The sequence below is a fragment of the Pipra filicauda genome, unplaced genomic scaffold, assembly GCF_003945595.2.
Source record: "Pipra filicauda isolate LSUMZ 115617 unplaced genomic scaffold, ASM394559v2 scaffold176_size3548034_pilon, whole genome shotgun sequence".
Classification (NCBI taxonomy): domain Eukaryota; kingdom Metazoa; phylum Chordata; class Aves; order Passeriformes; family Pipridae; genus Pipra; species Pipra filicauda.
This window is the reverse complement of record NW_024104283.1, coordinates 2,391,207-2,403,216: the sequence shown is the minus strand read 5'-3', so window position 1 is coordinate 2,403,216 and position 12,010 is coordinate 2,391,207. Positions and strand designations below refer to the sequence as shown.

At 40.2% G+C, this 12,010-nt stretch overlaps 2 protein-coding genes across 5 annotated transcripts in view; one reads left to right on the top strand and one right to left on the bottom strand.

Moving 5' to 3' along the window:
• FIG4 (FIG4 phosphoinositide 5-phosphatase) overlaps nucleotides 1-1,894 on the bottom strand; it is a 60,713-nt gene extending 58,819 nt beyond the window's left edge. The window contains exon 1 of the mRNA XM_027747852.2: nucleotides 1,746-1,894. Within this exon, the coding sequence (XP_027603653.1) occupies nucleotides 1,746-1,811 (66 nt within the window). The 5' untranslated portion in view covers nucleotides 1,812-1,894. The remainder of the gene's footprint in view (nucleotides 1-1,745) is intronic.
• A 441-nt stretch (nucleotides 1,895-2,335) lies between these two features.
• Nucleotides 2,336-12,010, top strand: part of AK9 (adenylate kinase 9) — a 59,495-nt gene continuing 49,820 nt past the window's right edge. For 2 of the 4 annotated variants that reach the window (XM_039379819.1, XM_039379820.1), the window contains exons 1-4: nucleotides 2,336-3,645; nucleotides 6,079-6,142; nucleotides 9,338-9,390; nucleotides 9,474-9,570. In XM_039379819.1, coding sequence (XP_039235753.1) covers nucleotides 3,529-3,645; nucleotides 6,079-6,142; nucleotides 9,338-9,390; nucleotides 9,474-9,570 — 331 coding nt within the window. In that variant the 5' untranslated portion in view covers nucleotides 2,336-3,528. The remainder of the gene's footprint in view (nucleotides 3,646-6,078; nucleotides 6,143-9,337; nucleotides 9,391-9,473; nucleotides 9,571-12,010) is intronic. The other 2 variants (XM_027747849.2, XM_027747845.2) reach the window with 2 other exon arrangements.

The window sequence follows — 12,010 nt, the reverse complement described above, 5'->3', positions numbered from 1 at the left end:
ATATCTTGCCTCCTGGAGTGATCAGGACTGCTGGATCCGACCCTTACTGAATTCTGAACAGAACAGAGCATGGGCAAACCCACCCATTCAGGTAGGTACTGCCAGCTACCACTGGCCAGATGTAAAAGACTGTGGTTCCCAAACTAAGAGGATCAACCTGAGACACCTAAAGAATTGCAGCAAGCTGACAGAACTCTAAAGCACAATATTGACCCTGCACACCCCACACCCCACACCCCCCCGTTGTCTCTCAGGAACTGAGTTTTACAGTTCAGAGAGGAGCAGGCCAGATATCCATGCATGCCAGTCACAAGAAGCCAAAACTCAGCTGAGAGGCAGCATGAGTTATGAGCCAAGAACAACCAAATTCAGTAATTTAGGACTTGATTCAGAAATCACATTTTCCCATTGCCCTCCTCACATACAGTGATAATTTAGCTGAAAATAAAAGAACAATCAGCCGTTTCCAGCAACAGTGAGAAAGATGAATAAGGCAGCCATCAAAATTCCTTCAGGTATAGGAAAAAAGTAACATTCTGGAAAGATTTTCTGGAGTGTAAACTTCATTTTTTTTATTTACTTATACTGTTAACTCTGCATGCTTTAATCCTTCTCTGTTTCACAGGCTGTTTAATGAGGAATTAGCACAAAAGTACAAACCTACTTCTGACAGAACAAAAGCTGGAAGTCAGATTCTTCTTCATATTGAGACTATTCAGGCAGACCAAACTGCATCCCCTTCATGCGATCCATGCCATTTTGGTAAGTTTCCAGGAGGCAACACTGACTTCAGCGTACAAAACATTTTTCTGTTATCACTACAGATAACATCTGAACTTAAAATAGAGCTAATTGTTGCATTTAAAGCCATGGTACCTGACCCCATCCAAAACTACCTCAAGTTAAAAAAACCAACATACTATGAAACAAGGGAAACTACACAAAGAAATTTGATTTGGAGTTAAAGTAATAAACACAGTGGTATTATCTTAGGCTATTTACATCAAGAAATTGGATTCTGACTCACATGCTGCTCATCACATGGCTAAAGCAGAAATTACCACTCAAGCCTCCAATCCATTTTGCCCATGGCAAAGAAGTACTGTGAATAACACATCCTTACAGTTTCCACAACAGGACATAAGGAATGCTAAAAATCTTTGACTGAAAACTCTGGAAACTCTTTCACCAGCCGTTCATGCGAGGAGGACTGAAATCTGCCAGAACTAGCAAACAGATCAGTGGGGGTGGTAACCACTTCAGCCATCCTGCTTAAAGTCTTAATTCAAACTGAAATCTGTAGTTCTGGACACCTTCAGCTGCCCAGTTTTAACTCCACCTGGCACGAGTGAGCACTGTGAGCCTGGCTGTGTGACACAGCCACACGACACAACAAGCAGGGCCCAGCCTTCCCTGCCACCCTGGTAGCACCTAGCACCGCAGGGCCCTCCGCTGACCTGCGTGTCAGGGGCCCTTCCTTCGCTTAAGTCACGAGCCTCAGACACGGTGAAGGCAAGAACTTTAAACACTTCCTTTTTTTTTCTTCTTTTTTTAAAAGTTATTAGGATGTTTTGAATGTGACCAAAACGAACCAAACCTCAGCAAAAGAGAAGGAAGGCAAGGAGCAGTTTTTGACAAGCTACAGCCCAGCCGAGGCAGCAGCCCCGGGCAGAGCCGAGCCAGCACGCCAGGGGAGCCAGGACACTCCCAGCCTCGGGAGCGGCGGCGGGGCGGACGCTACTTACAGCCCTGGTCTCATACAGCACCAGCTTCTGCACGGAGCTGATCAGGGGGGCGGCCGCCGCCGGCATGGCGGCCCCGAGGCAGGGCCGGGGCGGGAGCGGCGGGGGCTGCCCGGGGACAGCCCAGGAACAGGCGGTGAGGCCCCGCCAGAGCAGGGCGGGGACACACCTCCGGTAACGGGGGAACCCGGAAGTGCCCGCGCGCCACCGCGCCGGCGCACCCACGGGAGGGAGAGGGAGCGCGCCTGCGCCGCCGCCGCCACTGCCGGAGGGGCCGGCGGAGCAGCGTCACGCGCCGCTCCTCGGCAGCGGCGGCTCCCGGCAGCGGCACCGGGGCGGGCGAGGCGGCCGCAGCCGTAGCCGCAGCCGCTGCTCCCACCGGGACGCGCTCCCTGCGAGGGGAGCATGGTCAGCACCAGGAACAGCTCCGCAGCCCCGTGGGGGCCTCCGCCTCACCCGCCTCTGAGGGGCGGGGCCAACGTTAGAGGGCGGGGCCTCTGCCTCACCCTCCCTGACAGGGCGGGGCTCCAGCTCTCTGGGGGCGGGGCCAGGTGCAGGGGGCGGGGCTCGGCAGTTGCCCGGGTACCGGGGCGCGCGCGGAGGTAGCGGCGCCCTCGCTCAGGCCTTGAGCCCGTGCGACGTAAGTGCCCCTCCGGTCCGACCCGGGGGAGGCGCCCACCGGGACATGGTCCTGGGAGCGGGGAGGGCGCGCGTCTGTCTGGTTTAATTCTTGGCTTTGGTTGTGGTGTTTTTGTGAATTTGGAAATTGACCCTTAGTTGTGAAGGTTTGGAAAGGGGCGAAACAGCGGGGAACGGCACGTAAAGCTCAACCGGTGCGTTTCCCGTGAGAGAAATCGGGTGTTGGTTCGCACGTGGAGGCCTTTTTTTTTTTTATATTAAAATACTTATTGCGAAGGTGTCTGAATGTTTCAGTTTGACGTTTCAAGACTCTTTTCAGATTTTTTTTTTTTCAGATTTTTCAGGTTCTCAGTAGAATTTTCAAATTCAGTTATTTAATTTAAAAATGACTGGGGGTTTTATGGGGTTGTACTGGGTTGTATGGAGGTTGTACTGGGGCCATATGGGTGAGACTGAAGTGGCCCTCTAAAGAAAGCTGGAGGGTTTTTTTGCCTTCTTCAAACAAGCTTAAACACGCTCCTCACATTTTTGGCCTCCATTTGTGTGAAAGGCCCACCCAAATTTTCTTCCAACTTACCTTAATTAGAAGTTTGTTTGGGTTTTAATTCGTTGTGTAGTACTGGATGTGCGGCTTCTGGCAGTCCTGGAAAAACTGGGATTTGTGAGTGGACAGATTATGAACCGTGATTTGATTCTGCAAAGCCTTTTTCATGTACCTACGTGTGGTTCCACTGACCATGACGGGGGCCTTCTGTGTCTGAAGCTCAAAAGCGAAGGTCTTAGCACGCCCACGGTACATTTCAGGGACCAGAGAGACTGTGTGGTAATTGGAGCAGGAAGGACAAGGCAGTGAAACAACTAAAAAAGAGCAACAGGCAGTTTGAGAGTCAGGAAAAAGTTGTTATCAACTGCCATAAAGTTCCAGCTGGGGGTCAGGGGCAGTTCTGACAGTCTCTTATTTTTCACAAGTGGCTTTTCTCTTAGTAATGGGTATGTTCTCAATTGTGTACGTTCTCTAAATGCTTTTTCTTCTTATAACAGTTTGGTGGTTTTTTTACAAAGCCATTTACCTTGTAATTCAGTTCCACTTGAAAGTCATTTTACACATATGTAACTACTGTATTTTTCTCCCAGTCTTAGATAATACATGGCTTCGCAGGAGGAAAAACAAGCTCAGCCCTTTACAGACATCTTTGATGAAGATGAGGCTGAAAAATCCTTTCTGTTGTCCAAGCCCGCTTGCTTAATTATCTTTGGAAAGCCAGTAAGATGTCAGATAGAAATTTTTTTTTCAGATATTTTGCTAACAATTTTACTTTTCCTTTCAAAACATTAGTTTAGCGATGCTGCCAAAAGGATCAAACACCTACTTTTTCACCTTTTCCACTCTTCAAATCCTTCAGAGTGTGGTAAAGATTCTGATCTCATTTAACGAGGCCAATTTTTGGCCTGAGCGATCAGTCAGGTACAATTAAAAGTGTTAAAAGTTACATGTTGCTCAAAAAATTTCTTTTCACATTGACAACTGGATGGTTTTTATTTTTGTGGTGGTTTAGCCCCAGCCAGCAACCAAATCCCACGCAGCCACTCACTAGCCCCAGTGGGATGGGACAGAGAATCAGAAGGGTAAAAGTGAGAAAACTCATGGGTTGAGATAGAGACGGTTTAACAGATAAAGCAAAAGCCACACATGTGAGCAAAGCCAAAGAAGGAATTAATTCACTACTTCCCATGGGCAGGCACCCCCAGGAGAGCCCCATCATGTGAAACAGTTACTTAGGAAGACAAACGCCATCACTCTGAATGTCCCCCCTTCCTTCTTCTTCCCAGCTTTATAAGCTGAGCGTGATGCTGTGTAGTATCCCTTTGGTCAGTTGGGGTCAGCTGTCCCAGCTGTGTCTACTCCCAACTCCTTGTGCACCTCCAGTCTCTTCACCAGCGTGGCATTATGAGAAGCAGAAAATGCCTTGTCTCTGTGTAAGCACTGCTCAGCAGCAGCAAAAACATCTCTAAATTAACAACACTTTTTTTCAGCACAAATCCAAAACATGGCCCCATACTTGCTACTATGAAAAAAAAGTAACTCTACCCCAGCCAAAACCAGAACAATGTTATCAAGTATTCTAACTTTTAAAAAACTTGATGGATTAAAGACATAAATAGCCATAAAAGAACCTTAAGGTTAATGTACTGACTTACAGACGTGCAGTGAGATATTACATATCTTAACCTTAATATTAAAATTCTGACATAGTTATATATCATTTTGGGAACATCTGAAATCCAACAAGGTGTCCCAATAAGATTTGTACCTCATTTCAACTATAATTCAAGATCTCTCTTTTTCTCAAATAATTTGTGGCCTCCCATACTTAGGAAAATGCAATGTTTTATAATCCTAAACTTCTCAGATTCTTCTCTTTTACCAAAGGTAGGAGACTTTGTGTGGGGGTGCATTACTCCCTTAGTTTGCTGAAGGGAGTTCGTTTTTTGGTACAAGTTTGCTGTATAACATGTCGTATGGCTATATGCACTTAAAAGAGTGCACTCAGCTCAGTAGAAAACTACACTGGATTAGCTTGTCTAATTTTATACAAACATCAAATTTCTAACCTCACATGAAAAAGGTAACTTTACATTTTTTAGACTAAACCAGCATAAAATGCTCATTGAAAAACAATACAAAAATATTCTCATATTCTCAATCATTGCTTTCAGTAGATGCTTTACATTAATACAAATTTAACAAAGGGTTAAAACTGTACAGTCATTACCAGGAAAACAGAGAATTAAATAGTCTATTTTTATGATAATATTTTTTATTTATATGGATGATGTGTAGAGCACCTATCTTATTTAAGATAGATCTTTTAAGTTAAAAACATAGTGCCATTAAACCAAAAACAAATATATATACTTACATCATATCTGTAAGATTTAAGGTGTGAGAAGCTGGAGTGTTTGCTGATACACTGTTAACTGGGAATTGTGATTTATTTGTGGATTTTTACTATTTTTTAATCACAAAATTTATCTGGGGCAAGCAAACTGTCAAAAGAGGTCTTCGTATATGCCCCTGGAAAAAAGGGGCACAATCCTAAGGGTGGAAGATGGTGAGTTACAAAAAATCCCATTCAGATAGTTGTACTCTTAGATGCCTCATTTTTCTTGATTGTGTCAGTTCCTCGAGACTCATATAAATGATAAAATAAACATTTTGTCAGTATAAAACCAAATTTGTGGACTAACAAGGGCAGTTTTTAAGCATTTGTTGTTTTAGTCAAAGAATATTATCCCTGTGTATCCTACTCAGAAAGGCTTGAGCAGGTTTGCATCATAATAGGCTTTGAGACTGAAGATAATAAATTTCAGTCCTAAAGGGTTTCTCATAGGAATATGTGGGCAAACCATAGCTGAGTTTTAGATAGAGTTACTCAGAAACAAAGTCTTTGATGATAATTAACTGCAAAGGGCAGTAGCAGTATACTAGCAATGCTAGGCAGTATACAATAGAGGATGGTAATAAAAGAGTGTTCTGTGTTTGCCCAGTGCATAACTCAGAGGCCCTAATCCCAATGGTAGCTTGTAGTTGTTTTTATCATATGAAAATATATTCTTTATTGTGTGATATGTTTGCGGGGATTTTTTGGTTTTGTTCAGCCTGTTTTTCTTTTAAAAGTGTATTTTTTGTTTTAAGGGTTCTGGAAAGAAAACATTAGCTAGAAAACTAGCACAGAGATGGAATTCCATTTTCATAGAAGGTAAACATACACTGTATTTGGAACATTGCAATTGTTTCACAATATCTTTTGGTTTAGAATGTCCTCGCTTTTCCCTGTAACTCAATAAGGCATGTTTCTGATTCCAGCAAAGGCTTCTGATAAGGACCAAGTAACCATTTTGCCAGAAATACAATTGCTGATAATGGCTTTTTAGTTATTGAAAGTCTTAGAAAATCACTGTGGGTTTTTTTTTTCATCATAATCAAATTCTATTCCCAGTCCTGTAAGGTGATTCATGTGACCCTTCTTGTTCACATGGAGGCAACTCATTCAACTCCAGGGAGCAGAGACATTTTCCAATACAGACCATGAAAAAATAGAAGTATCTTTCTTTTCTTTTGTGTGGCATTCAGTGCAAGGTGGTTGTCCTCCAGGAAACAGAAGCATAGCTTTTGTATCACTACAAGTAGTAAAGGAAGTAATGGGAACTGGCATTTTCAAATTTCTAAACCAAAAATATCCCATGGCTTATTTCAGAAGGTGTAGTTAATTTCTCCCACCATGCATTTACCAGAATAAAAGCTGCCATTTAATTTTTTAAGCTACTGAGCTATGTTTCTGACAGTCCCTCTCATCAAAGATTTTTGAAGATTTGTAGAGTAAAACCTGTTATGTATAACATTATCTTATTCCCTATAAACACATTGCTTGGGATTTCCTTTTCATTTTGAGGCATCTCAGAAAGAAAGTTCCTACAGAAAAGAATTAAGTCTCTGGAAGTTGTTCGGGGTTTTTTTGGTCCTAATTTTGTCAGCAGTAAGTAAAGAAACGCTAAAAAGGATGTAATTTTTTTAAAGCCCTGGTAATATTTTTATATCTATGACATAATTCACAAATCTTGATTCTTTCACTGTAGTTTTATGAAAGAAAGAAAACTTTTACACCACATATGTCCTACCAGTTTGAAGAGTAATACAATATTTTTAAGTAAAAGAAGCACAATATAACCTTAACTATGAAGCAATTTCTTGAGTACCTCTTTGGGAACACCAAATTATAAATCAGATGTTATGGTATATATGTGTAAATTGTTCTGATTATGAACTTATTCTTTACATATAATTTATGCTTAAGTTTTGTCATTTAAATTTGCCCCCTGGTATTTTTTTATTGTTCTAATGAAAGCCCTCTAGTGGACAGGGTAACACTTCATATTCCTGTGAGTATGTAGTTATTTATCAAATGAAGCATCTTTATCTTCTTTTGAAGGTTTGGAACTCTAACATGGTACAATTCAGTTTTAATAAAGTGCTTTTTGGACTTATGTAACTATAGAATTTTAAATTCATATTATTGTATAACAAAAAATTAATACCTGTTCCAAAACATAGATCAGACCAAAATCAGAAGGCACCTCAGGAATGTACTTAAGCCAATCCACTCTGTTTGAAAGTATTTAAACCATTACTGACAAATGTCCATCAGATTTGTTTTTAGAATCTCTAGGCAGTCTATCTCTGTAACACAGCCTTTGCCATTAGAAAGTTTTTCTTATGACTGATCTAAATCTCACTTTCTGCATTTTTAAGCCTTATTTCTAGTAGATTCAGAGAATTATTCTTTTCTAATTTTGCTCATGATATTTCTTTTAATCTTTTGGTTAGTGTACCCACACAATATGTGTACACACATATTCCTTCAACTTTTGCTAGTAAGTTTTTTTTCACTTTCTACATCAAAAAAGAAAGAAGTGAAGAAATTCAACATATATAAACATGAATAATTGAGTTCAGAAAGGACCTCCAGAAATGACTGAGTCTCAAACTTCCTCTCAAAGCAGAGTCAACTAGAGAGGGTTGCTCAGTTGAGTCTGGAATATTTCCGAGGATGGAGACTCTGTGTCCTCTCAGAGAAACACTTTACAATATTGACTACCTTCACAATGAAGAATTGCTTCCTAATTACCCCATTCAGATTTCTCACGTTCCTACTTATGTCTGTTGCCTCCTGTCCTAATTGCACTTCTGTGAAGACAGTGGTTCTGAGTTTGTGATCTCCCAGTAAGTTTTAGACAACAGTAAGATTTGTCTGTTTTTCTTCAGGCTGAACAAGGCCAGTTCTTTTGGCCTTCCTAGTACATTCAACACTTCTAATCATATTGGTGCCCACTTCTGGACTTGCTCCAGTGTAAAAATATCCGTCCTGTGTTGTGTTAAAAATAAACCAAGATAGAGAATTATTAAATAGGAAAGGTGTTTGCAGTCTTTTTAATTATAATACTTTCTGTCTATTTATCCAATGAATAGGTCAATACTCATAAATAAAACAGGGCCAGGATGCACACAGATTGCTGATTTTCAGTTGTCTGTATCATTTATTAGAACATTCCCTGTCTCAGCTTTGACCCGCGGCAAATGCTGTTCTCCCAAGCACCCATTCATTGTATGAAGGATGGTATGTGCAACAGTCATCATTAATAGTAGGAACAGTTGGAAAACAGCCACTGTGTTTGAGAAGAAAGATTATGGCCATATAGGCATGAGCCACCTGGTTTCAGGACATTTCCCTGACCTGGTTTATTAGTAATATAAATGTAGCCTTAAGGGTCATTCTTGAAAACTTTTGTAAAGTGTCTGCTTATTTAATTTGTACAGAAGTGTGAAAGACTTCCAGGATCGTTCTGCTATGATGCCACTGTCCACATAGACAGAGGGCAGGTCTTTGAATTTAATGAATGTCAAATTTAGTATTTATTTAATTTTAGATAATTAAACTATGTAAGAAAGAGGTTCTTAATGACTTTTTTTAAGTAGATGGTTTTGTGTGTCTAAGCAGTTCTGCTACATCTTGCTTTTAAAATTTAGGAAGGGATTGAGCTGAAGTACTTATGTATGGATTACAAAGGAATAATGCTGATTTAATATAAATCAGTAGTTAAAATAATCCTGCAAAACTGCTGTTGTGCATTTTTCTGTAGTATATACAGGGTTAAATTGTAGGGAAAAACACCTACCCAAACCTTGCCAGAAGGCTCCAAGTTCTGGGTGGGCAAAGTACAATAATGGCCCTAATTATAATGGCTGTTCATTCAAAAGTAGCCTGATTGCTTGGAACACACATACATACTCTGGTGCGTGTATGTGTATGTATTTATGTATCTGCATCTACCTGTCTGTATAGAAAATACTTTTTATTAACTATTTTAATTTTATTCTCTCTGATGTGCTCTGTCAGCTTCAGAAGTAATTCAAACAAATATTCATGAAGAAACAGAATATGGACTTAAGGTAAAAGTCTAACCTTCTAGTGAGTTTTTCACGTTCTTGACAAATCCATATTGTATAATGCTATGTTTTGCATTTTACCTTAGTGTCAAGAATTGCTTTTTAAAGGTGAAAGTATTTCTGAGGAACTGGTTACCGAAATGGTTCTGCAAAAGCTTGAGTCACCAGAAGTTGCTCATTTTGGTAAGTATGTTTGTAGCCTAAACTTCTTAGAATGTGCTAGCTGTAATTTTCATAGAATCATAGAATATGCTGAGTTGCAAGGGACCCATCAGGATCATTGAGTCCAGTTCTTGGCTCTGCACGGAACCATCCCCAAGAATCATACCATCTGTGTCAGATTATTGTCTGGATGCTTCTTGAACTCTCTCAGGCTTGGTGCTGTGACCCCTTGCCTGGGGAGCCTCTTCCAGTACTCAATCACCCTCTGCGTGAAGAACCTTTTTCTAATATCCAACCTAAACCTCCCCTGGCACAATGTCAGGCCATTCCCTCAGGTCCTGTCACTGGTCACCACAGAGAAGAGATCAGTGCCTGCCCTTCCTCTTCCCTTGAGGAAGTTGTAGACTGCAAAGAGGTCTCCCCTCAATCTCCTCCAGACTGACCAAACCAAGGGACTTCAGCCACTGCTCAGCAGGCTTACCCTCTTTCCACACCTTATATCCATTGGTGCTCAAATATGATTTATTTTGTATTCGATGGTAACACCTTTTTTTGTGCTCTTCAGGTTGTGAAATATCAATAAAATGAGCGTGTTTAGGGATTAGCTTACCAATATGGGAGATCGGAAGGTGTCATACTAGTCCTATGTTGTGTTAATTTTGAGAAAATTATTTTGCCCCAAATTTTAAGTGTTGCTATGACTCTCACTTGAGGCTGTCAAGACTAGTGCTGCAGATCTTGCTAGTCTGAACCTGCTTTCTTGAAGAAAAAACAAATACACTGCTAAGTGGAAAGAAAGTAAAAAGGAAATGTAGGTTTTTTCCTCATTCTGACTTTTATTTGAAATTTCCATTATAGGAGAGAGACAGGTGTAGAAAATTTAAGTTTATTCTGCTCTGAAAACTAGCATGCTTTTTAAGCTTTCAGTTGCAATGGTTTTTTTTTTCTTCTCTAGTCCAAGACCCAACAGTTTTGCAAAATATGCAGCCTTAACTGATGAACCCAGGCTTTTAAAACAGTATAAAAAAAGACAGAGAAATAGGGAATAAATGAAAAAAATGGTATGATGTGGACAGAAAATTTGCTGGAAGAGGTATCAGCAGAAATACCAGTCTCTTAATCCATATGTTAGGACTTTAATAAAGGCATAAGGAGGTATTTCTGTTATTGGAGTTCCCCTTTTTGAGTCTGCCTGAAGATGTGTGTATCACAGAGGACACAGAGATCCTAGAGACTGTAAAATTGATAAAAGTTTGGTTCTTGTAGCCAAGACATTTTCTGTATTACAGATACCCCAAAGTAGCAAGGAATAGAACAGCCAACATTTTCACTATTTTTCCTACCAACTAGAACTGATCTCCAAAACCAGTTTTGTTAAGTATTTTCTAGTTCTAATAACTTTTTGTTTAATCAGCTACTATCTTAGTATAATCCTTGGGAAGCTTAAGCTTTCAACAGGAGCTAATCAGTCAATTCTCTGTTAATTATTCATTAAAGATTTAAGAAACTGTTTTATGAGAGGCTGAGTTTTTTACTTTTAATGTTTGAAAAATACAAGTTTCTAAACAGTACACACAATAAGGTATTCTTTCAAGTTATAATCTTCTGTCTTAAATAATAAACATATCATGTTGGAGACTAATGTGCCAGAGGTATCCACACGTGCTAATGCAAATGATAATATTTAAAAATTGTAAGACGCTAAAACCAGATTTTTTTCCTTACTTCCAAAGTAGGTCAGATATGGATCTTGTAAGCTACTTCTTGAAACAGTGTCTCTTATTAAAATAACATAGACACTGTACAATAACAAGCAAACTTGTATTTTAGGGCATTGTAGGTAAGAAAATACAGAATTATAACCTCTATGTAATTGATACACTTGCTCTTTTCTTTCTTTTTTTTTTTCAAGACAGGAAGAAAACCAGAAGTTCATATCAGGTTAACCTAAATAATATTTGCAAAGGAAAAATCTATGTCATTATCACAGGAGGGAACTACTCTATTAGCATGCTCTAAATCAAACCAGAAGCAAAGTTGTTTATTGATTTCTTAACTGACAATCAGCAAACTGGTGATCAGTGAAAAGATTCAATATCAGCCACAAAACAGACAAGCCACAGCACTAGGCACTTGCCAAATATAATGAACACCTACAAATTTTTGAACATCCTCATAAAACTAATTCCAGGGAGTATACTCAAACTGGCATGGTTATGCACACAAACCCTCTCTCGAAGATGTGTGGAAGTTAGAAGCACACATTCCCTTATCTGAGAGTACATGTTCACCTATTTAAGCATGCTTTCTGTTGGAAATGCAGGCACATCTTTGTGTGCCATTTCCTGCAGTCTGCTAAGCCGCACACCAGTGAGAAAGCTCCCTGTGAGCTCACATACACACACTGGGGGTGTGGGTCACTGTGTGTTTAACCTTGTTCTGTCAGTCCAGTAGTTGAAAT